Source organism: Hydra vulgaris, chromosome 15, assembly GCF_038396675.1.
Source record: "Hydra vulgaris chromosome 15, alternate assembly HydraT2T_AEP".
In the NCBI taxonomy this organism is placed as follows: Eukaryota; Metazoa; Cnidaria; class Hydrozoa; order Anthoathecata; family Hydridae; genus Hydra; species Hydra vulgaris.
The window spans coordinates 48328319-48348130 of NC_088934.1; the positions used below are offsets into that span (position 1 = coordinate 48328319).

The window sequence follows — 19812 nt, forward strand, 5'->3', positions numbered from 1 at the left end:
CGTAAATCTAAATTAAAAACAACCTTAATTTGCCCTTCCTACTTAATATTATTAATAAAATAATATTTATAGCAATATTTACATGTTTGTTAAATACAATATTCACATGTGTGTAATAATTGATAATTTACAATTACTAAATTAAGATTAAAACATATTTTTATAAATTAAAAATAAACCTTTAAATCGTGAGACGAGGGCTGTCAAAATACGTAAAAAGGCCTGTCTGGACACCCGTTAAATAAACAACAGGTACTCTGGTACCTGTTAATTTTTTTAAATAAAAGTTGTAACTATAAACAGTCAATAAAAATTTTTCGTTCAACTTTTAAAGTTGTTCATTTTCACATGTCTAAATATTAACAAACAGAATAGTTAATTCGGAGAGGAGGGATAACGATCACTTGGTCAGAATAAAAAAGCTGCAAAACAAAAATGAATTATTATCTGAAAGAATTAGAACTTTGAAAATCCAAAAAAACAGTAAAACATTGGATTGGAGCAAGTTGTTTAATAAAAAGGGTACTAAATCAAGTGATGAAATCAATATTATCAACTCTGTAACAAATTAAACAAAAGAGAGAGAGAGAAAAGGGAGAGTAATATTATTATTTTTGGGCTAACTGCATTAATCTTAAAAGAAAAAAAGAAGAAAAAAAGTTAGAATAAACAAGGTAATAAACAAACTTAATGTGAATGTAACCATACAAAATGTTATAAAATTGAAGCCTAACAATTGTAGCAATGCTCCATTTATAGTAGTACTAAAGGATAAAGCTGAATGAAACACAATATTAAGAAAATCTAAAGAGTTAAAAGACTCAAAAGAATATGAAAAAGTATACATCAAACCTGATCAAACCCAAACTGAAAGATATAATTCAAAACAACTAAGAGAACAGCGCAAACAGAAAGATAATACTAATTCAGATGGAGATTTTTACTATGGTATTAAAAATAATAAGGTAGTTAAACTCAAGAAATAGCAATTACCAGTTCAGTTAACTACCAATATCCAGGAAATTAACTCTAACAGCAACACCAATTATTTACCAGCCATCTCACAAAACCAACCTTTTAAAACCATTAAATGCGGTTACTTCAATGCTAGATCGATAAACTACATCACCTACACAATCTTCTTGAAAACAGCAATTTTGACATCATACTCATAACCAAAACTTAGATGAATAAAAAAACAGGTGATTCAATATTGTTAAATGGCAATAATTTTAAAGTATTTCAACATAATCGAAACAGTGAACATTCACTTATACTAGTTAACAATAATCACTCAGTTCCATTCCTCTCCAGTTCCATTCCTCTCCACTCAGTTCAATATAATCTTGAAATACCAGAAGAACTACAAAATACTGAAACTATATGTGTTGACATATTTGTTTCATCCATTGACCAAAAATTTGACTTTTATGTGTTTATCACCCTCCTTGTGCTGCCGCCAGTATTATAAAAACCAAAACTATGTGCAAGTCAATTTATACAATTACTTCTTAGCGCAACTCTACATATATCATTGCAGGTGACTTTAATCTACCACTCATAAACTGGTCATTCCAAATTAGTTTCAGAGATTTGTCTATTTGTACCTTTTGTCTATTTGACCTATTTGTAGAAATGTGTTTATACGATGCAGAAATATTGTATTTTCAGAGAGAAAGATTTAGTCAATATAGCTAATATTGCCCAGTTTTATTCTTCTTTCCTATAATTTCCTATTCTTTTTTGTTCGATTCGTCAATGTCGAAAAAAGAGATAACTTTAATCAAGAAAACCGCTATAGTGTGCCCCATCTATAAAAACTTACCATTAACCACAAACTATAGACCTATTTCTATGATGTGCATTGTTTGTAAAGTTATGGAGTTAATCTTTGCAGAATGCTTTACAAATTATTTACTAATCAATAACCTTAGTACTAGTGAACGGAAACTTTCGGCTTCGGCCGAAACCGAAATTTCTGCTTCAACAATTTTTTTACTTTTCCTGTTTCGGCCGAAATTTCGGTTCAAACCGCAACCGAAATGAATCGAAACTTTTTAAGTTTTAATATAGAGTGGGATCATGACGGTTTCCTAATTGTAATCGTTTGTTAGTAAATCAATTTTTAATTATAACAATTGTAAAAATTTTAATTGAAATCAGGTTACATAATAGTTTTAAGTTACTCTTCTCAAATCATTCTTAAAATGAATTAACATTTAAGTAAAGCAACCCCAACCAATTGTTTCATCAAAATTTTCTCAGTGCTAAATTTTACAATTGAAAATAATCGATAAAAAACTGGTTTATGGAATAATTTTACCGTGACAGTTAGTGATTTCAAATACGGAGCTTGCAATTTGAAAATATCTTGTGGATCGCACAATCCAAAACATCAATCACTTAGCGGACTTTCATCACATTTAAGAAGTGGTTTACTTTAAAAAATATCCTAACTGAAAAAGAAATACAACTACCGGCAGTCCTATAAACCTCAAAAATTTATTCAAACTTTAAAGAAGGTCTGCAGTTTCTTGTGCTACCGTGGCGCAGTGGTCAGAGCGCTTGCCTTGAAAGCAGGAGATCCAGGCTCGAAACGAGCTTAGGATATATTTTTGTGTCACGGTAATGAAGGAGGCATGAACTTCCTGGTTAAATGCACTTCCGCGGTGCTCTGTGACAAAACCTATAATACCTATAAGTATTTCGCAGAGAAAATACTTCAATTATTACCTTTAATTATTGAAATGTCTTGACATATTATAGTTTTTATTAAACTATGTTACATGGTGATTGCTTAGATATATGTAAAATAGTTTTTTTTTTGCTTTAATTCGGTGATCATGAAAGGTTCAGGGATTTTAAACATTCATTTTCAAATTTCGGCCGAAATTTCCGTTTTGGTTTCGGCTTTACTGAACCGAAATTTCGGTACTTTCGGTTTTGGCTTAAATTTCGGTTTCGGTCGATCACTACTTAGTACCGCTCATCAATTTGGCTTTTTAAAGTGTAGGACCTGTACACAGAATGTTGAAAACCTTAAATAAGTGGACCATTGCTGCTAAAAAAAAAAATAGTTTGAGTTGTATATATAAACTTTTAGAAAGCCTTTGATTCTGTGACTCACTCTAAGTTACTGTTTAAACTGCATTATTATGGAATCCAGTATGAATTGCTAAACTATATTACAAATTTTTTAACAAATCATTTTTAATGTGTTTGCATCGGTAACTCGTATTCAAACAAAATTCTTGTAAAGAGCAAAATACCTAAAGGAACTGTTTTGGTACTCATCTTATTTTTAGTTTTTATAAACGATGTAACTTCATGTATTGATAGTGATTGCAGCATTAAGTTGTTTGTTGATGACAGCAAGTAATATCAAGCAAGAAATGATGAAAAAAACATATACCTTATCAATAATGTGAAAATTTTTTCAGAATGGTCAAAAGATCAGCAACTTAATATAGCAACCAAAAAATGTTTTTATCTACACTATGAAAACAGTTTTTTACCATTAAGTTCATACTCAATGAACATTGATATACCTATTGAGTCTATTAATTCAATTCAAGATATCAGTATAGTCATACCTTCAGATATGAAGTTTTCTAATCACTGTTCTTTTATTGCAAGCAAGGCACATTCTCAATCCTACTTTTTTTTTAAATCATAACTTCATCAGCTGTAATAATTTCAAGCTTCTGATTAAAGCCTATAAAGTTTATGTTCAACCTATGATAGAATCTTGTAGCTCTGTGTGGAATTTTTAAAAAGATATATGTTGGTTTGAAAAGGTTTGAAAAGGTTCAGAAATCTTCCACTAGAAGTGTCTGTAAAAGATGTCGTATTCTTATAAAGATTATTCTTTAAGACTGAATATCTTCAATCTAATGAATGTCTTAAATAAAATCTCTTGAATGCCGTAGAATAAAATTTGATCTTGTAATGACCTATAAAATTATACACAACCTTGTCGATCTACCTTTTTTTGAGTTTTTTACATTTGCTCCTTCTTACTATCCTACAAGATGTCATGCCCAAAAATTTAATTCACGTATTAAATGTAAAAATGATACATGAAGGTTTTTCTACAGCAAAAAATATGGGAAGATTTGGAATTCTTTGTCAATCAAATTTAAAAAGGTAAAAAATGTTCATCACCACTGCAGACTATTAAAGTAAAGTATATAAAAAAAAAATGACAACACCTAGCTTTTACAAAACATATATTTGTTAAAAATCAATGAATGCTAATTTTTTATAATTTATAATAACTTTTGACATATAATTTATAACTTTTAACATATAATTTATAATGTTTATTTAATATATAAATTATAATAACTTTTTATAAGATTTTAGTTATTTAGAATAAACTTTTTAGGTTTTTTTGAACAAAGTAATGTCCGACAGAGACTAACTAATAAACCAGTTCGAAGAGTTTAGAAACTCAAATAACTTTCTGAACATTTAGAAATTATGATGATGTTAAAGAAATCGTAACTATTGAAAAGATCTTCAAGATTTTTTTTTTTACATGTTTATATTGTTAAATTGTTATATTACGAATGTTATTTTTAAACTTGAAAAATTAATTTAAATAATAAAATTCACGATAAAAATGCCTGTTGGTTTTTTAGAACTTTAATAAGATCGTTGATAAGAATTTGAAACTTATAAAATAACAGGTAGTCGTTGTTTTATAAATTTAAAATAACTAATTAAATGATGGTCACTTGCCATTCAAGATATTTTAAATTTATAAATGACAGGTGACTGTGATTTGATAATATTATTTGATAACTTTGATAACTAATTTAAAGAAGTTTGTAATTATTAAAACTAATCTTGTAATGTAAATGGAAATAATGAATTATGTCAATTTCTTTTTAGTGACAAATCGTATAAAAATTATTTTTTTTTTGGAGTTTCTTAATGTTTAGTTATTCAAATATTTACAATATGTAAATGAAATGACTTGTATTGTCAATGTCTATTTAACTGTTGATTTTCCATTAATTTTAAATCACTCTTTTTCGCTTCTTTATATTAATTTTTTTTTTACTTGATGCACATTTAAATATTTTTGATGACATTTAAAAAAAAATATTTCTAAAAATATTAAAAAATATATTTTATATAGATACTTTTTACTTTTTTAAATTTAAAGTGTTTTCTTCAAGTTTTATTTATGAAATACAAAATACTAGACTAAAGTGAAAACAAGTGTTAAATATATGCATGTGATGTGTATATGTGTCACTGTTACAGATGCATAGTTATTTTTTTTTTGGTGACGAATGACATAAAAAAGAACTGCAAAAAGATTATACAATTAAAATATTGTTTAGAGAGTTTAAATAAAGACCTTGAAAAAAAACCTTGAATAAAGGTTCCTAATATTATTAAAAGAAAGAAAATTTTTAAAAGTCGACTTGAGTCTTAAAAGTAGCCAAACAGGTAATAAACCTTTTGATTTTGCATTAATTTTAAAGAAAAACAACAGAGACTGGAAACTGAAATAAGTTTTAACACATCAGTAAAATTTATGGTTAAACACATTTTAAGACCCTGGCTTAACCATTAAAATGTGCTTTTAACAAAATATTCATATGATATTTCAATAGTAACACCCTTAAAAGAATATATCAAAATTTCACATCAACCTTCAGCAACTAAACTAATTATGCTGCTTCAGAAACAACGTAATTTTACGTATAGATTTAATTTTGTGTAAATACTTGATTACACAGACCCTGCTCCATCTACAACAACAATTAAATGCTGGTTTGCTGCTTTAAAGGTTCACCCATGCATAACGTTTAATGTTATGAAAAGATCAAAGAAGCCCTTAAAATCATTATTGCCTATAGCAAAGACAGGAAGTTGTAGACAAAAAATTAAAGTATGAAAAGTTTATCAAATATGTACTGTGTTTACTACCAGAACAAAAGCAATAACTGTTTTAGACATTTAAATAAAATAATCAAATGCATCAATACATTGCAAGGGATGAAACATTGGTCCACATTTTACTCTAGAATCAAATCCAGTCTTTGATGAGGAGAGAAGCTTGTGAAAGCTATTTAAAACAACCAAAAATACAACAATCAGATGACAAGGTTATAATAGGTTTCATATTTTGGCAGCTGATTTTCATATAACTACTCATATTAACTAACTTCTTCGAAAAAATAAACAACAATCATTATATTAGACTATTGGTGCGTTCAAAAACCAAAATTATGAATAAAAAACCATATTTTGTTAAAAAAATTGTTTCATAAAGACAATCAATTATGTCAAAGCCACTGAAAAATATTGCAAATATCACAAAAATCGTTTTGACACTCATAATACTGTCATGATCTGGCCCATAACAACAATTGTCTCCTTTGCAAACTTGAAAAGATGCTCCTTGGCAAGTGATTTAGCTCAGAAAATAACTCATTAAAAAAATAAAAACCTTTTTTTGGCCAAAGATTCACTGTTCTAAAAGGGTGCATGAAAAAGACTATTTTGATTATTAAAAATAAAAAAAGAACTTGCTAAACTACTTTGACTTTGAACTTGATTAAAATTTTGGAATTTTTTTATACCCTTAAAATAATTATTTTGACACATTTTGACACCTTTAAAAAATAATTTGCTTAGTAAATTATTTTAAATCGTCTGTCAAAACACATCCAAAACTCATTGAGATTTTGAATAACAATTAAACAAAATGTCATATTAAATATGTTATTAAAAGAAATAATAAAAAAAAATTAAACCTTCATTCCCATTCTCTTTTTAGTGTCATGTTCTGGTTCTAAACATATTCATTAAGCAATATTGAATAATAATTAATTTAAGTTTTTATTTAAATTGATTTAATAACTTTGTCTTTAAAATAATAATTAGCATATATACACAAAAATAATAAAGCAATGAGGTACACAATAAATTCCTTTATAAGGAAAACTAAACTGACCAGATGCCCACTTTAAAAACGTTGAAACATCTTTTGCCATCTGACTAACTGTTGCAGGAGTACCTATGGTATAGATAGCATATATATATATATATATATATATATATATATATATATATATATATATATATATATATATATATATATAAATATATATATATATATATATATATGTGTGAGTATATATATACATACATATACATGTGTGTGTGTGTGTGTGTGTGTGTATATATATATATATATATATATATATATATATATATATATATATATATATATATATATATATATATATGTGTGTGTATATATACATACATACATATACATGTGTATATGTGTGTGTTTATATATCTATATATGTATCTATATATATATATCTATATATATATCTATATATATATATATATATATATATATATATATATATATATATATATATATATATATATATATATATATATATATATATATATATATCTATATATATATATATATCTATATATATATATATATATATATATATATATATAAATATATATATATATAAATATATATATATATAAATATATATATATATATAAATATATATATATATATTGCAGACCTTAATCTGTTAGAGGTTGGCATCAGGTCCGCAAAAAAAAAATTTAGTCAAAAGTGTTACCATAAAACATAGAAACAAGGTCGGCGACTTTTTTCTGACCTAAAACACTATTTGTTTGGCATTTATGTTAAGTTGATTATAAAACAAATGACTGAGAGGGTATGTGATGATCTAATTATTAATATGATAATTGAGATTATCAACTCTTATACAGGCCATCTAACAGCAGCTTGCATTGTTATACAAAATAAAATGAAATGTGCAGACCTGGATTTGACTGGTATAAGGTTATTGTAAATGGGTATAAACTGGAGCTGCAAATAAACTTTAAATATATATATTTTTTAATTTTTATATCAGATATTTTCTGATCTATTGTGATCAGCATTATCAGATAAAGAAATTAGCTGTTAAGCACACAACTGAACGATAAGCTTGTTTGCAAGAATTATCACTCGCTCAATTCAATAAATCAACAACATATTTTCAAATATTTTAAATGAACAAAACTCTGCCATAAATTACACTGTTGAACTTAAAAATCACCAAAACAACTAGATTTTAGTATTACAAACACAATGAATGGAGCTTATGAATTACAAACACATTAAAAAGAAGCAACTACTTATATTAAACTCAAACTAAAGCATCAACCCTAATATTATCATCAGCATAACCAAAGAGTTTTTATGTCGCACGAAAAGAATATGCTATAAAAAACACCTTTAACAAGAAATAGATTTTCTGATAAATGTATTTGTTCAAAATGGCCATGATAAGAACAACCTAAATAATATTGTCAAATGCGAGAAGCGCAATCTGAGTTGCAAGTATGCAAAAAAAGTTGAAAAAAGTTGAAACTTTTTTTCTCAATAAATTGGTAGATTTCATGCTCAACTCAAAACCGTCAAACCGAAATTGAAACCCTCAAATCAAATCTCTCAGTTGATGTTTGTACACTCCCTGCATATTTTTCCTATTTAAGTCATGTATGCACCTTGACTTATACTGTGATGCATTGATCATCCAGACCATATTTTGAAAATCTGCAAAAAATTTTGGGTAAAATATCTGGAAAAAATCCAGAATATATTTTCCTCTTAATTTTGCTTAGGGCAGAGTTAATTCTGACTTTTTTTTTAAACGATTCTCAATATTGTATGAGTGCTGAGTGAAAAAGTCTAAAAAAGAAATATATTACAAAAATATATATCAAAACTTGTATGTATGGAAAATGTTTTGTATATCCGGAAAAACTAAAAATTAAGAAAAACATTAGGAATTCCAGAAACATCCTAAAAAAGATAATCCCTGGTGTTGATGGGTTAGGAGTTTTAAAAAATACTAGTGACTCTCAGATGAAGAAAATTAAAAAAAAACTATTTTAATAAATTTATTTAAATATAATTTATCTAAATTAAAAATAATTAAATATAAATATTATTTAAATAAATTCTTTGTACATCTATGCAGCGCAACCTAAAAATTGTTATATTTTATTAAAGAAGGTCAAAAACAGAAATTTTTAATATAATTTTAAACAAAGATTTCAAGAGTTCAGCATATCAGAAAACTTGTCTATAAGAACATCATTGTGATTACTTCGCATTGTAAACATAATCCAACTATGTTTACAATGCGTTTTTGCATCTTGTCTAAAAGAGAAAGAGCATCATTGGAAGATCTGCCCTAGATATAGCAACAATATTCCATACAAAGACGGATTTGAAATTTATAAAGATAAAGAATAGAATCTGGAGTAAGAAAGTATCAAGCATAATAAAAAGATGCAACCTTAGCAGATGCTAATCTTAGAATTGATATTATATATGGCTTCCAAGAAAGATCGAAAGATGAAGGGTAGATGACTCATTGAGTACATTACCGTTCATAAATATAGGAAGATCTAGATTATTGCGATAACAATTGGCTAAAAAAAATTGAGTTTTCTCTGAGTTAAAGTTCATCAGCCACTGAGAGCTCCATGCTGTGGAAGAAGTGACATCCTTCTCAATATCTTCTAATGCCTCCTCCAACCAATCAGAGAGTGTTGGCTTTTTATCAAGACAAAAATAAATGGTCATCAGCAAACAATGCCACCTTATTTGTGAGAATTTCTGGAAGATCATTAATGTAAATAAAAAGAGTATAGGGCCAAGGATAGAACTTTGAATAAAAATACCATAAAAAGGTTTGCTAACCTTAAATGTGAAGGCAGTAAGTCAGCAAAATAAAAATTTCTACCATATTATACTAAACTTGAATTCTTTGACAGGTTTTAAATTTTATTTAATAATCTTTTAGAGTTTGAAAATCATGATCATGTGAAATTTACAACTTATTTGGAAAGAGCATAAGTTTCACATGGTATTTACTTTTTCAGCAGATTTTTTGCTAAGAGGTCAGCTGAATTATTATTTCCAGTTGTGTGCATTCAATTATTTAAAAATTTTTTTCATTGGAAGCTCATTTTATGAAGCGCATATACAATAAGATGTAGTTTTATAACTAAACCACTGTTTAGTATTGGCAGCAGAATTATAAATTAAACAGTTAATTATTTTGTTGATAATAAAATATTGAGATAATAATCAATTGTTTATTTATGTATTGTTGAAATATTAACATTCTCAAATAAAACTTGATTTGTATCTTAAACATTTCCAGCACATTTTGTATGTTAAGCATTTCCAAAATATTTATCGGTTGCAATTTACCTTAATCTTAAAACAGTTTCTTTAAAAATGTATTCTTTGACAAATTCACTTTCAACTAGACTACACGCAACCACTAATTAAACGAGTTCACAGAAAACAAAGAAAAGAGCTGAAGAGCAAGTAAGAAAATGACAGAAGAACTAAAAAACTGTAAATTTTATGTGTCAGGAAAATATGAAGATGGAAAAAAATTCCAGAGCATCAATGTTTGAGCAAAATAAATTGACAAAAGTTTTTCAAGCATTAATAAACTGTTACAATAACAGGATATGGCTGAATGGCAAGTCACGAAAGTGACTTGCCATTCAGCCATATCCTATTGAGTTTTGATAGATGAAACAAATGATGATAGGTCACTTAAGTCTTACAATGATGGAAAAGAGATTCAAGCTCAGCAGCATGAGCTAAGCAAAATTAGCATAATAAAACACATGATGCATGCGGACATTTTTTCTAAAAAATAATATAAAAATTTATAAAAAAGAATATAAAAGCTTTTCTAAAAAGTTTTAGTAAATTAAATTATTTTAAAACCTGGTTTCGAAAATTCAACTAATTTAAATTTGATTGAAGATTGAGCAAGAATAACTATTTTTATTACTTTCATAAAAATTTTTTTTTTTTTTATGAACAACTTTTTTTTTAAATTCTTTTCATATAAAGTTTTAAAAAAAGTTATATAAAAAGTTCTTTTTTACAATAAGTTTCTTATTGTTTATGGATTTTAACTTTTATGCTCCATGCTATATCTGAATTGTCAGTTTTATCATTTTTTTTTTATAAATAATTTATTTTTAAAGAATTAAGTTATTTTTTTTATCATTCTCTTTAATATGAACACAATATAAATAATAAGAAATCTGAGCACTCTAACTGTAGAATACATTAACATAATTCATATATATATATATATATATATATATATATATATATATATATATATATATATATATATATATATATATATATATATATAACCCTAAGATGTTGTCCGAAAGTTTTTTCCATATTCTGTTGACAAAAAGTAAAAACTAAAATGCAAAACCAGAATTTTTTTTTTTTATTAATGATAGACTGCCTGCCCCAACCCAACCCTCAGTCGATGTAGCAGCACTCCCTTGCGGGTCAGGCTATTTGTCAGTCGATGTAGCAGCACTCCCTTGCGAGTCAGGCTATTTGTCAGTCGATGTAGCAGCACTCCCTTGCAAGTCAGGCTATAAGATAGTCGATGTAGCAACACTCCCCGCATGATTTACAGTAAAAAAAATAAAAATAAAAACATTTTATTAAAAAAAATAAAAATAAAAACATTTTATTAAAAAAAATAAAAATAAAAACATTGTTTATATTGTTAAAAACATTCAGAATGTTTTAAAAACATTCAGAATGTTTTAAAAACATTCAGAATGTTTTAAAAACATTCTGGTCAATTAAATTTGCGTTTTTGTGGTTTTTTTATATAACAATTAATTTGTAATTAAATTAATGGTTTTGACTTTCGTCCAACACGAAAATGTTGGACGAAAGTCAAAAGTAAATAAAAGTGATGTATGTGTTGGCGTAAGAATCACTTTTTTCCTTCCGCTCTTCCCAAAGACAACAAACTATAGATCTATATATATATATATATATATATATATATATATATATATATATATATATATATATATATATATACATACATATATATATATATATATATATACATATATACATATATATATATATATATACATATATACATATATATATATATATATATATATATATATATATATATATACATATATACATATATACATATATATATATATATATATATATATACATACATATATATATATATATATATATATATACATATATATATATATATATATATATATATATATATATATATATATATATATATATATATATATATATATATATATATATATATATATATATGTATGTAACAGGGCAGACAATGCAGGAAAGGAGAGGGGGGGGGGCATGTACCCCCCCCCCCCACCTACTTTTTTTATAAAGGCCTGTTTTTTATTATTTTGTTTTTAAGGAGAAAATCTAGATATAGATGACTTTTATTCAGAAATAGATGGTTGTGCAACACTCCACTTCAAAATCCATGTCTTCGGCCATGAATAAACCAGTTTTATTTCTTTCAATTTTTAATTATGTTATTCAAATAATTTTTTATTAAATTATAAGGGAGTTTTATTTTTAAACAACTTTTATTCTAGTTAATAAGATATATAATAATTGTATATATCAAAGTTGCTTATTGAATTTTATTAATTTTTTATTAATTCAAAACAATTTTTCAAGCATTTGCAAAGGGCGCACAAATTAATGATAACAAATAAGCAATAACCTAATGACTGTAAACAGTTATTCATTAATACAAAATAGTGAATTTTTCTCAATATAGTTTGTTAAATTTATTTACTTAATAAAAAAGCGTATAAACTTGAAGAAATTTAAATAAAAGAGAACTAAAAATAAAATAAATTGTTTTGAAATTTCTTTTTTAAAACATTTAAAAATAATAATATAATATTAAGTATTTAATAAGTTATTATATTAAGTTATTATTAAATATCTAATATGATATTATTATATTTATAATATTAGGTATTTAATAAAAATATCATTAGCTATTTAATAAAAATATCATATCATTGGTATTGTTAAACGCACAGTAAAAAATGAAAACTATAATAAACATAATAGTTTTATATATTCTATTAAATTATATATATTTCTGCAAACTTACAAAGTTTTTTCCCAACTTTAAAAAGGGCAAGCAAACATAACTTTAATTTAATGATAATAAAAAAATTAATAAAATGTAGGCTTTTGGAAAAAATAATGTTTTAGCATGGTTTTTTTAAGTTATTGCATATGCATTCATTTTGAACTAAAATTTCTCATTCTTTTGTAAATGCATGTAGAAACCATGCTAAAATATAATTACTTTTTTCAGTTGCATCTTAATTATTAAACTTAAAAGTAACGCTATTGAAGAAAGTATTAGCACGATTTCTTTTAATGTTGTTGAAAATGCGTTTTAAATTTTATTAACTTATTGTTTTTTATTAATAATTATGTTTTTTTATAATAAATAAAAAACTATCAACCGCATAATTATTTGGAAAAAAAATTGCTTAAGTTATCTGTTCGTTTTTAAAAATTTTAGGCGAACGCTAACGTTTGCTTAAGTAAAGGTAAGAAAACATGGCATTTGTTTTTCTTTTTTTTTTTTTTTAAACAAACGTTTGCTCGCTTGTGGATTTGTTGTGTCCTGATATATATATATATATATATATATATATATATATATATATATATATATATATATATATATATATATATATATATATATATATATTTGTGAATAATTTTAAATGTATTCTTCAAAATAGTAGTGCTTAATATTGGAAAAAGAACAGAGCAATAATAAATTAAAAAAAAATCACTTATCAAATTATTTCACTTTCCAAATTTATTTTTTATTTTTATTTAAAAAGCATACCATCATCATACTCCATTACTCCAGGATATAACTGCTGTGGCATTGCAATAGCTTGTCCTGGAAAATAAACATTATAGCTCATCCCCTCTTGCAATTTAATACCAGCTGGAGGTTCTTCTCTGTAACCAGTCAGTAATGCAAATATATAATCCTAACATAAAAAATTGTAATATTTTGCAAAAACATAAAATACTTGTTATTTGATTTGTAATTTCTTAATGTAAAACTTGATTTAACAGTATAATTAAAGAAAATAAAGCTTTTAAAAAATTAAAAACTAAATTTTTTCATTTAAGTATGTAAATAATGATGTAAATACGGATTTTAAAATAAATTTTATATCTTTTTTTTTACAATGTTTTTAATTATTTTTAGAAATAGAACTATATAACTTAAATAGCAACTAGTAAATAAAATATAGTAAATATAATAATTATATTAATTTGATAATAAATATTATTACTTTACTATATAAATAAAAAGTATTAGGCAGTATAGATATGTGATGTAATAATAGACCGCTTGCTTTTTAAGCAAAAAACTCTGAATTTTATCCCCTCAACATCCATGTAAAACTTGTTTTTCTGAGCCTTTGGACTTGGTTTGTCAAGACGTCACATCAAAATGTTTCACAGTGAAATGGTTGTGAGAGGGTTGCAACAATAGTTGAACACCAACAAAAATAAGTTGTTTCAAAAGAAAACTTTTTTTGTTTTTGTTTTGTTTTTTTTGTTTTTTTTTGAAACTACTTATTTTTGTTGTCCAATTTTGTTGTCTGTTTCGGAATAAAAAAACTTTTATTCAGAAACAGACAAATATTGGGTTCATTTACGAGACAATATAATGTTTTTTGATAACTAGATAAAAATAACTAGTGGAATAGTAAAACTTCTCTTTATTGCAACATTTTTAGCAGAATAGTAAAACCCCAATAGTAAAACTTCTTGGTATTGCACATGCATGTACAAAATATTTAACCTTCAAAGAACTTTTCATATGCTTAGCAAAAAAAAATTTCTTAATTATTGCGTAATATTTTTTAGAAAATTCAAAGAATTTTAAAAAACTTTGCTTTGGAGTTGTGTTCTGAAAATTACAACAATTGGAGCCAGAGTTGGTACTTTTTTTTTAGGACTCCACACCCCTGTGTTGAAGCAACATCCTATTTAAAACTAGTATTAGTCGTGTCACTGAAGTGTTAACAACTTTTTGAGAAGTTTCTTTTATTTGTCAATACTTTGTTGTTGTAAAAAAGAGCGCACATTTTTTGATAAAATAAGTGCTCAATTCAAGTGAAAATTCTAATGGCATATATATCAGCATGTGCTTTATCTATAATATGCGAGAAATCTGCTGAATGGAAAAATTTTTATAAAAAATAGCAACGGGTAACTCAAAAAGTTGGAGGGCGACCTAAATTAACAAACCGAGTACTTTCAGTCACTCTTTTAGTGACTGATCAAAAGTCCGAGTGTACACCCCTGTATACACATATATATATATATATATATATATATATATATATATATATATATATATATAATATATATATATATATATATATATATATATATATACACGTACATATATATATATAATATATATATATATTTATATATATATATAAAATATATATATCAGGCTTGGTAAAGAAGTGGGAGCGATGACCCTCAATAACTGACCATAGAAATAGTATTTAGTTGCGAAAAACTGGCCAGACTTTTTAGTCATTTGAGAACATTTCAAAAAACAAAAAAAGCGCAAAAAAAAATTAATTGGATCGATGAGAGACAATAACAAAAAAAAAAAAAAAAATAGAAAAAAGAAAATAACTTTTAATGCAAAAAAACTTAAAGCAAAATAAATTACATTTAGAATAAATATTTTTGAAACATCGCTCTTTTATAATTTTTTTATATAATGAGGCGACATTTTTTATATAAAGTAACATCTTACGATTGCTTATTTGTTTTTCAAATCAAAGTTTCATTCCACAGTAGTTTTATGTTTTTTAAATATTTTTGTTGTTCATCTATTTTTTTATTTAAGTTTTATGGAATAAGTGACATAAATCAACTATTATAGCAGTGACAGTTGTGAAACTGAGGGTTTAGGTTTTCGCAGGCATTTTTTATATTTAAAAAAAAGTATTTCAATACTTATTTCAATAGGGTTTATAAATTAACTTAATATATATAAAAAAGTTATTATATTAAATTACACTAAATTTTTAAGTAAAATAGTCAAAAAAATTAGTAATAAATATATGCATATAAATAAGAAAAAATTAGTTGCACACGCATACAAATAATGCCTAAATATAGCATGGTGTAATTGATTAATGATACCTTTACTATTTTAATTATCTGATGACAAAGTTACAAATAAATTTTTTAACTTGTATCACTAGAAAACTATTTGGATATCAGGAATAAGTATAAATTGAAAGAATTTTCCAGGACTTCAGAAATATCCTTAAAAAGACTATTCCTGCTTATTCTTAAATGACAATTGACAAAGCCCACAATTGCATTTATTATTATTTATAACAGATTACATTCCAATATAATTATTATAATTGTTTAAAAATATACCAACAGTAATACAGAAAAAGAAATTACTGTATTATTGCTAAAGTTCTGCCCGTCCTTTAGTAATCAATTGAACCTGGTGAAATTTGGTTTTATTTACAAATCTGGGCTTGATTAAATAATCAAATTAGCAGAATTTAATTATTCATAGCTAAAATAACTTTTTTTCAAACTCTCAGCATTACTTTTTTGAATCAAACTCTCTCGCACACACACAGATCAGAATTGCTTACTGTCCTTAATTTCAATATTGAAATTTGGACATCTCTATTTCTATCATCTTAAACCTTGTAAATGGTAAAAACCATTGCGATTGCAATTAAGAATGGCTTCAACTTTATTTTATCAAACCTAACTTTAGATTCTAATTACTATTTTAGATAAGTGAAACTAAAGTTTTAAATGAGCAAGACTTGGATAAAAGGAATACTAAAAAAAAAAATGCAACATATAAATATAAAAAATGTGAATACCTCGCAACCATGTCTAGCAGGTACAATCCAACTTAAATCAGGGGGATATGCACCATTGTTTGCAGCTCTTGCTTCTTCTTCGTTTCTATAAGGCTTTGGAAAATAATCAAAAAGTTTACCAGATCGTAAAAACATATCACCCTTTTCATTTGGGCCATCAGTTACTTGAACTTGGGATGCAAGCTCAATAACCTCCTCTTCTGTATGAGATACACCAACTAAATTTCTGAATGCTATTTGATCCATACTATGACAAGCTACGCACACTTGTTTGTAAACTTGATAACCTCGACGAATACTAAAATATAACTTTTACAATTTTTATATTTAACAACAAAAAAATTAAGTAAACATTAAAGGTATAATACCTTGCATGATCCAATGAGTCTAGAAGACCACTATGTGACCACCTATGTTTTGGAGGATGCAAACTCAGTGATTCTGCTCCAAGAGGGAGTTGATACAAAGTATAACCAAGTCCTAAAGCACTGGTAGCTAAAGCACTTGCAGATAGCCAAGACTAAATACAATATAAAAATATATATACAAAATAAAAATAAAATAATATATATATATATAAAAAATAAATAATTTATAATAAAAATTCATACAAATTATTATAAAATAAATATTACTTCAAAATTTGTTCACATCTTTTTTTTTAAATTATAATAGCTTTAATTATAATGATTTGATTAATTATTAGACCTGATTATATGCAAGGTCTAAATAATGACTAGAAATCTAATGGTAACCTCAAAATGTTTTTGAGCATTTCCAGGGGCATGTTGGACATAAATGCTATTCAGGGATTCTAGAGGGTCTTTGGTTATTTATATTTTAAAAACTATTCAAGAAAAAAAAATTAAGAAACTTTAAAGTAAATTGTGACCATAAATTTTAAAAGTAAAACATTTTTTGCAGACAAAAGATATTTTAAAGTTAATTTTTATATTTATCTAAAAATTAACTTTAAAATATTTGACATTTAAAAAAAATGGAAAACAGTAAAATGTTAAAAGTTTAAAAAAATAAATTAAAAAAAGGAAATCCTAATTGACTGAGGATTTAAATCCTAATTGACTGATAATTTTAGAAATCATGCTAATAAAAGTAAATGATAAATGGTGTATTGTACTTAAATAAGATATTTTTATAAAATGGACTTATATAAAATATTTTTATAAATTAAAAAAAAAACACAAAAAGTAAGCTTTATTTTAAAATCCAGCATGTTTTTGATTTAAAATCTACCTCAATTTGAAAGAATTTGAAACTTTTTTTTTTACAATGATTATAAATTAACATTAAGATTAAAATTTTTATTTCAATTTTAGTAGATTTCAAGTCATGTCAACTTGAAAGATGTGTTATAACATTACTTTTATAGAAGGTGTTAAATCACAATTTCTCTTTTTATGATAAAATTAGGCAATTTCATTTAAAATGACCATCAATTTTTATGTAAGAAAGGAAGGAAAAATTACAAATGAAGACATTTTTAAATTGAGAAACTTATACTCTGAAAGCCCAAATAATATTCTCTCAACTAATATATAATAGCTGGAACTTCACAGCTGTGGTTTGATAAATAAGATAAAAAATAATAATAGTAGCTTTTTTGCTAAAAATAAATTTCATTCTAAAATTGACAATGTTGAACATCTGCAGGAGAGCGTTAACTTAATTTTAAGTAATTTTAGTTTTTTTCCAAATAATGAAATATTACATCTGGTATTATATTTTTGTGTGATATAGGTATTATATAGGTATAACAAATCATAACCTAAATAAACTTTCAAGATAGAACATAAAAACATAAAATTTTCATCCATTTATCGCTGAAAAATTTACTCAATTTTGTAACAAAATAAAAAAAAGTTTAGAGCACTAAAGCATCTTTTTGTAACAATTTTTTTTTTTTTTTGGTAAATTTGTTTTAGCTAAATGCAGAATTGAAAGCTTTAAATACAAAAACAAAATACATCTTGTTTCATTCTAACCAGCAAAAAAAAAAAACTAAGCAAAAATCGATAATTTAAACATCGAAAGAACTGAAACCATTAATTTTTTTAGGATAATTATTGATGAAAAGATTTCTTGGAAAGCCCAAATAAAAACATTTAACACAAAAATATCAAAAAGTATAGGCATACTCAAAGTCAAACCTATACTTTCCCGGGAGAATCTAAAAATTCTTTACTTTTCTTAATATACAAAGTTATCTAACATATGCTAATATTGCCAGGGGAACTGCAAATAAATCTTAACTAAATTCTCTATATGTACACCAGAAACACGCATCAAGATTGATTTATAATAAAAATAAATTCACTCATCTCAATCCTTTACTTAAAAACTTAAATGCTTTAAATATCTATCAAATTAACATCTACCAAAATATTGTATTTATGCTCAAATATATGCTCAGACTTGTCCCAACTCATTTTACTAAATTTTTTTTCAAACCAATGCCAACAGATATATCACACAAGGAACCGGAAACTTCACATAAAAAAATTTTTTTGTTGAGATTTCTAATTGTATATCAACTGAATATATGGTTCTAAATGAAATCAACAGATACCCAAAAATTAAGAGAAAAAAATGTCAGTCGACAGAGAAATTTAAAAGATTAATAAACTTGTATGTTGTGTGTTGTAAACTTGTATGTTGTTTGTAGTAAAACTTGTATGTTGTGTGAACATCGATTAGGAAGGAGGCAGATTAAAGATTAATAAATAAATTTGTATGTTGTATACTTGTATGTTGTGTGTTGTAAACTTGTATGATGTGTGTTGTAAACTTTTATGTTGTGTGTACATCGATTAGGAAGAAGACCTTTATGTCTTATCACAGAGCACCGCAGAGAAGTATTTAATAAGAAGTTTATACCTCCTTTCTAAGTGATGTAGA

At 25.3% G+C, this 19812-nt stretch overlaps 1 protein-coding gene across 1 annotated transcript in view; it reads right to left on the reverse strand.

Annotated features, from left to right (window-relative positions):
* Positions 1-19812, reverse strand: part of LOC100211033 (cytochrome c1, heme protein, mitochondrial) — a 39503-nt gene that overhangs the window by 1522 nt on the left and 18169 nt on the right. Inside the window, exons 3-7 of the mRNA XM_065819938.1 lie at positions 17265-17416; positions 16897-17194; positions 13833-13983; positions 6977-7039; positions 6777-6814 (exon numbers count right to left, since the gene is read on the reverse strand). Of these exons, the coding sequence (XP_065676010.1) occupies positions 6777-6814; positions 6977-7039; positions 13833-13983; positions 16897-17194; positions 17265-17416 (702 nt within the window). The remainder of the gene's footprint in view (positions 1-6776; positions 6815-6976; positions 7040-13832; positions 13984-16896; positions 17195-17264; positions 17417-19812) is intronic.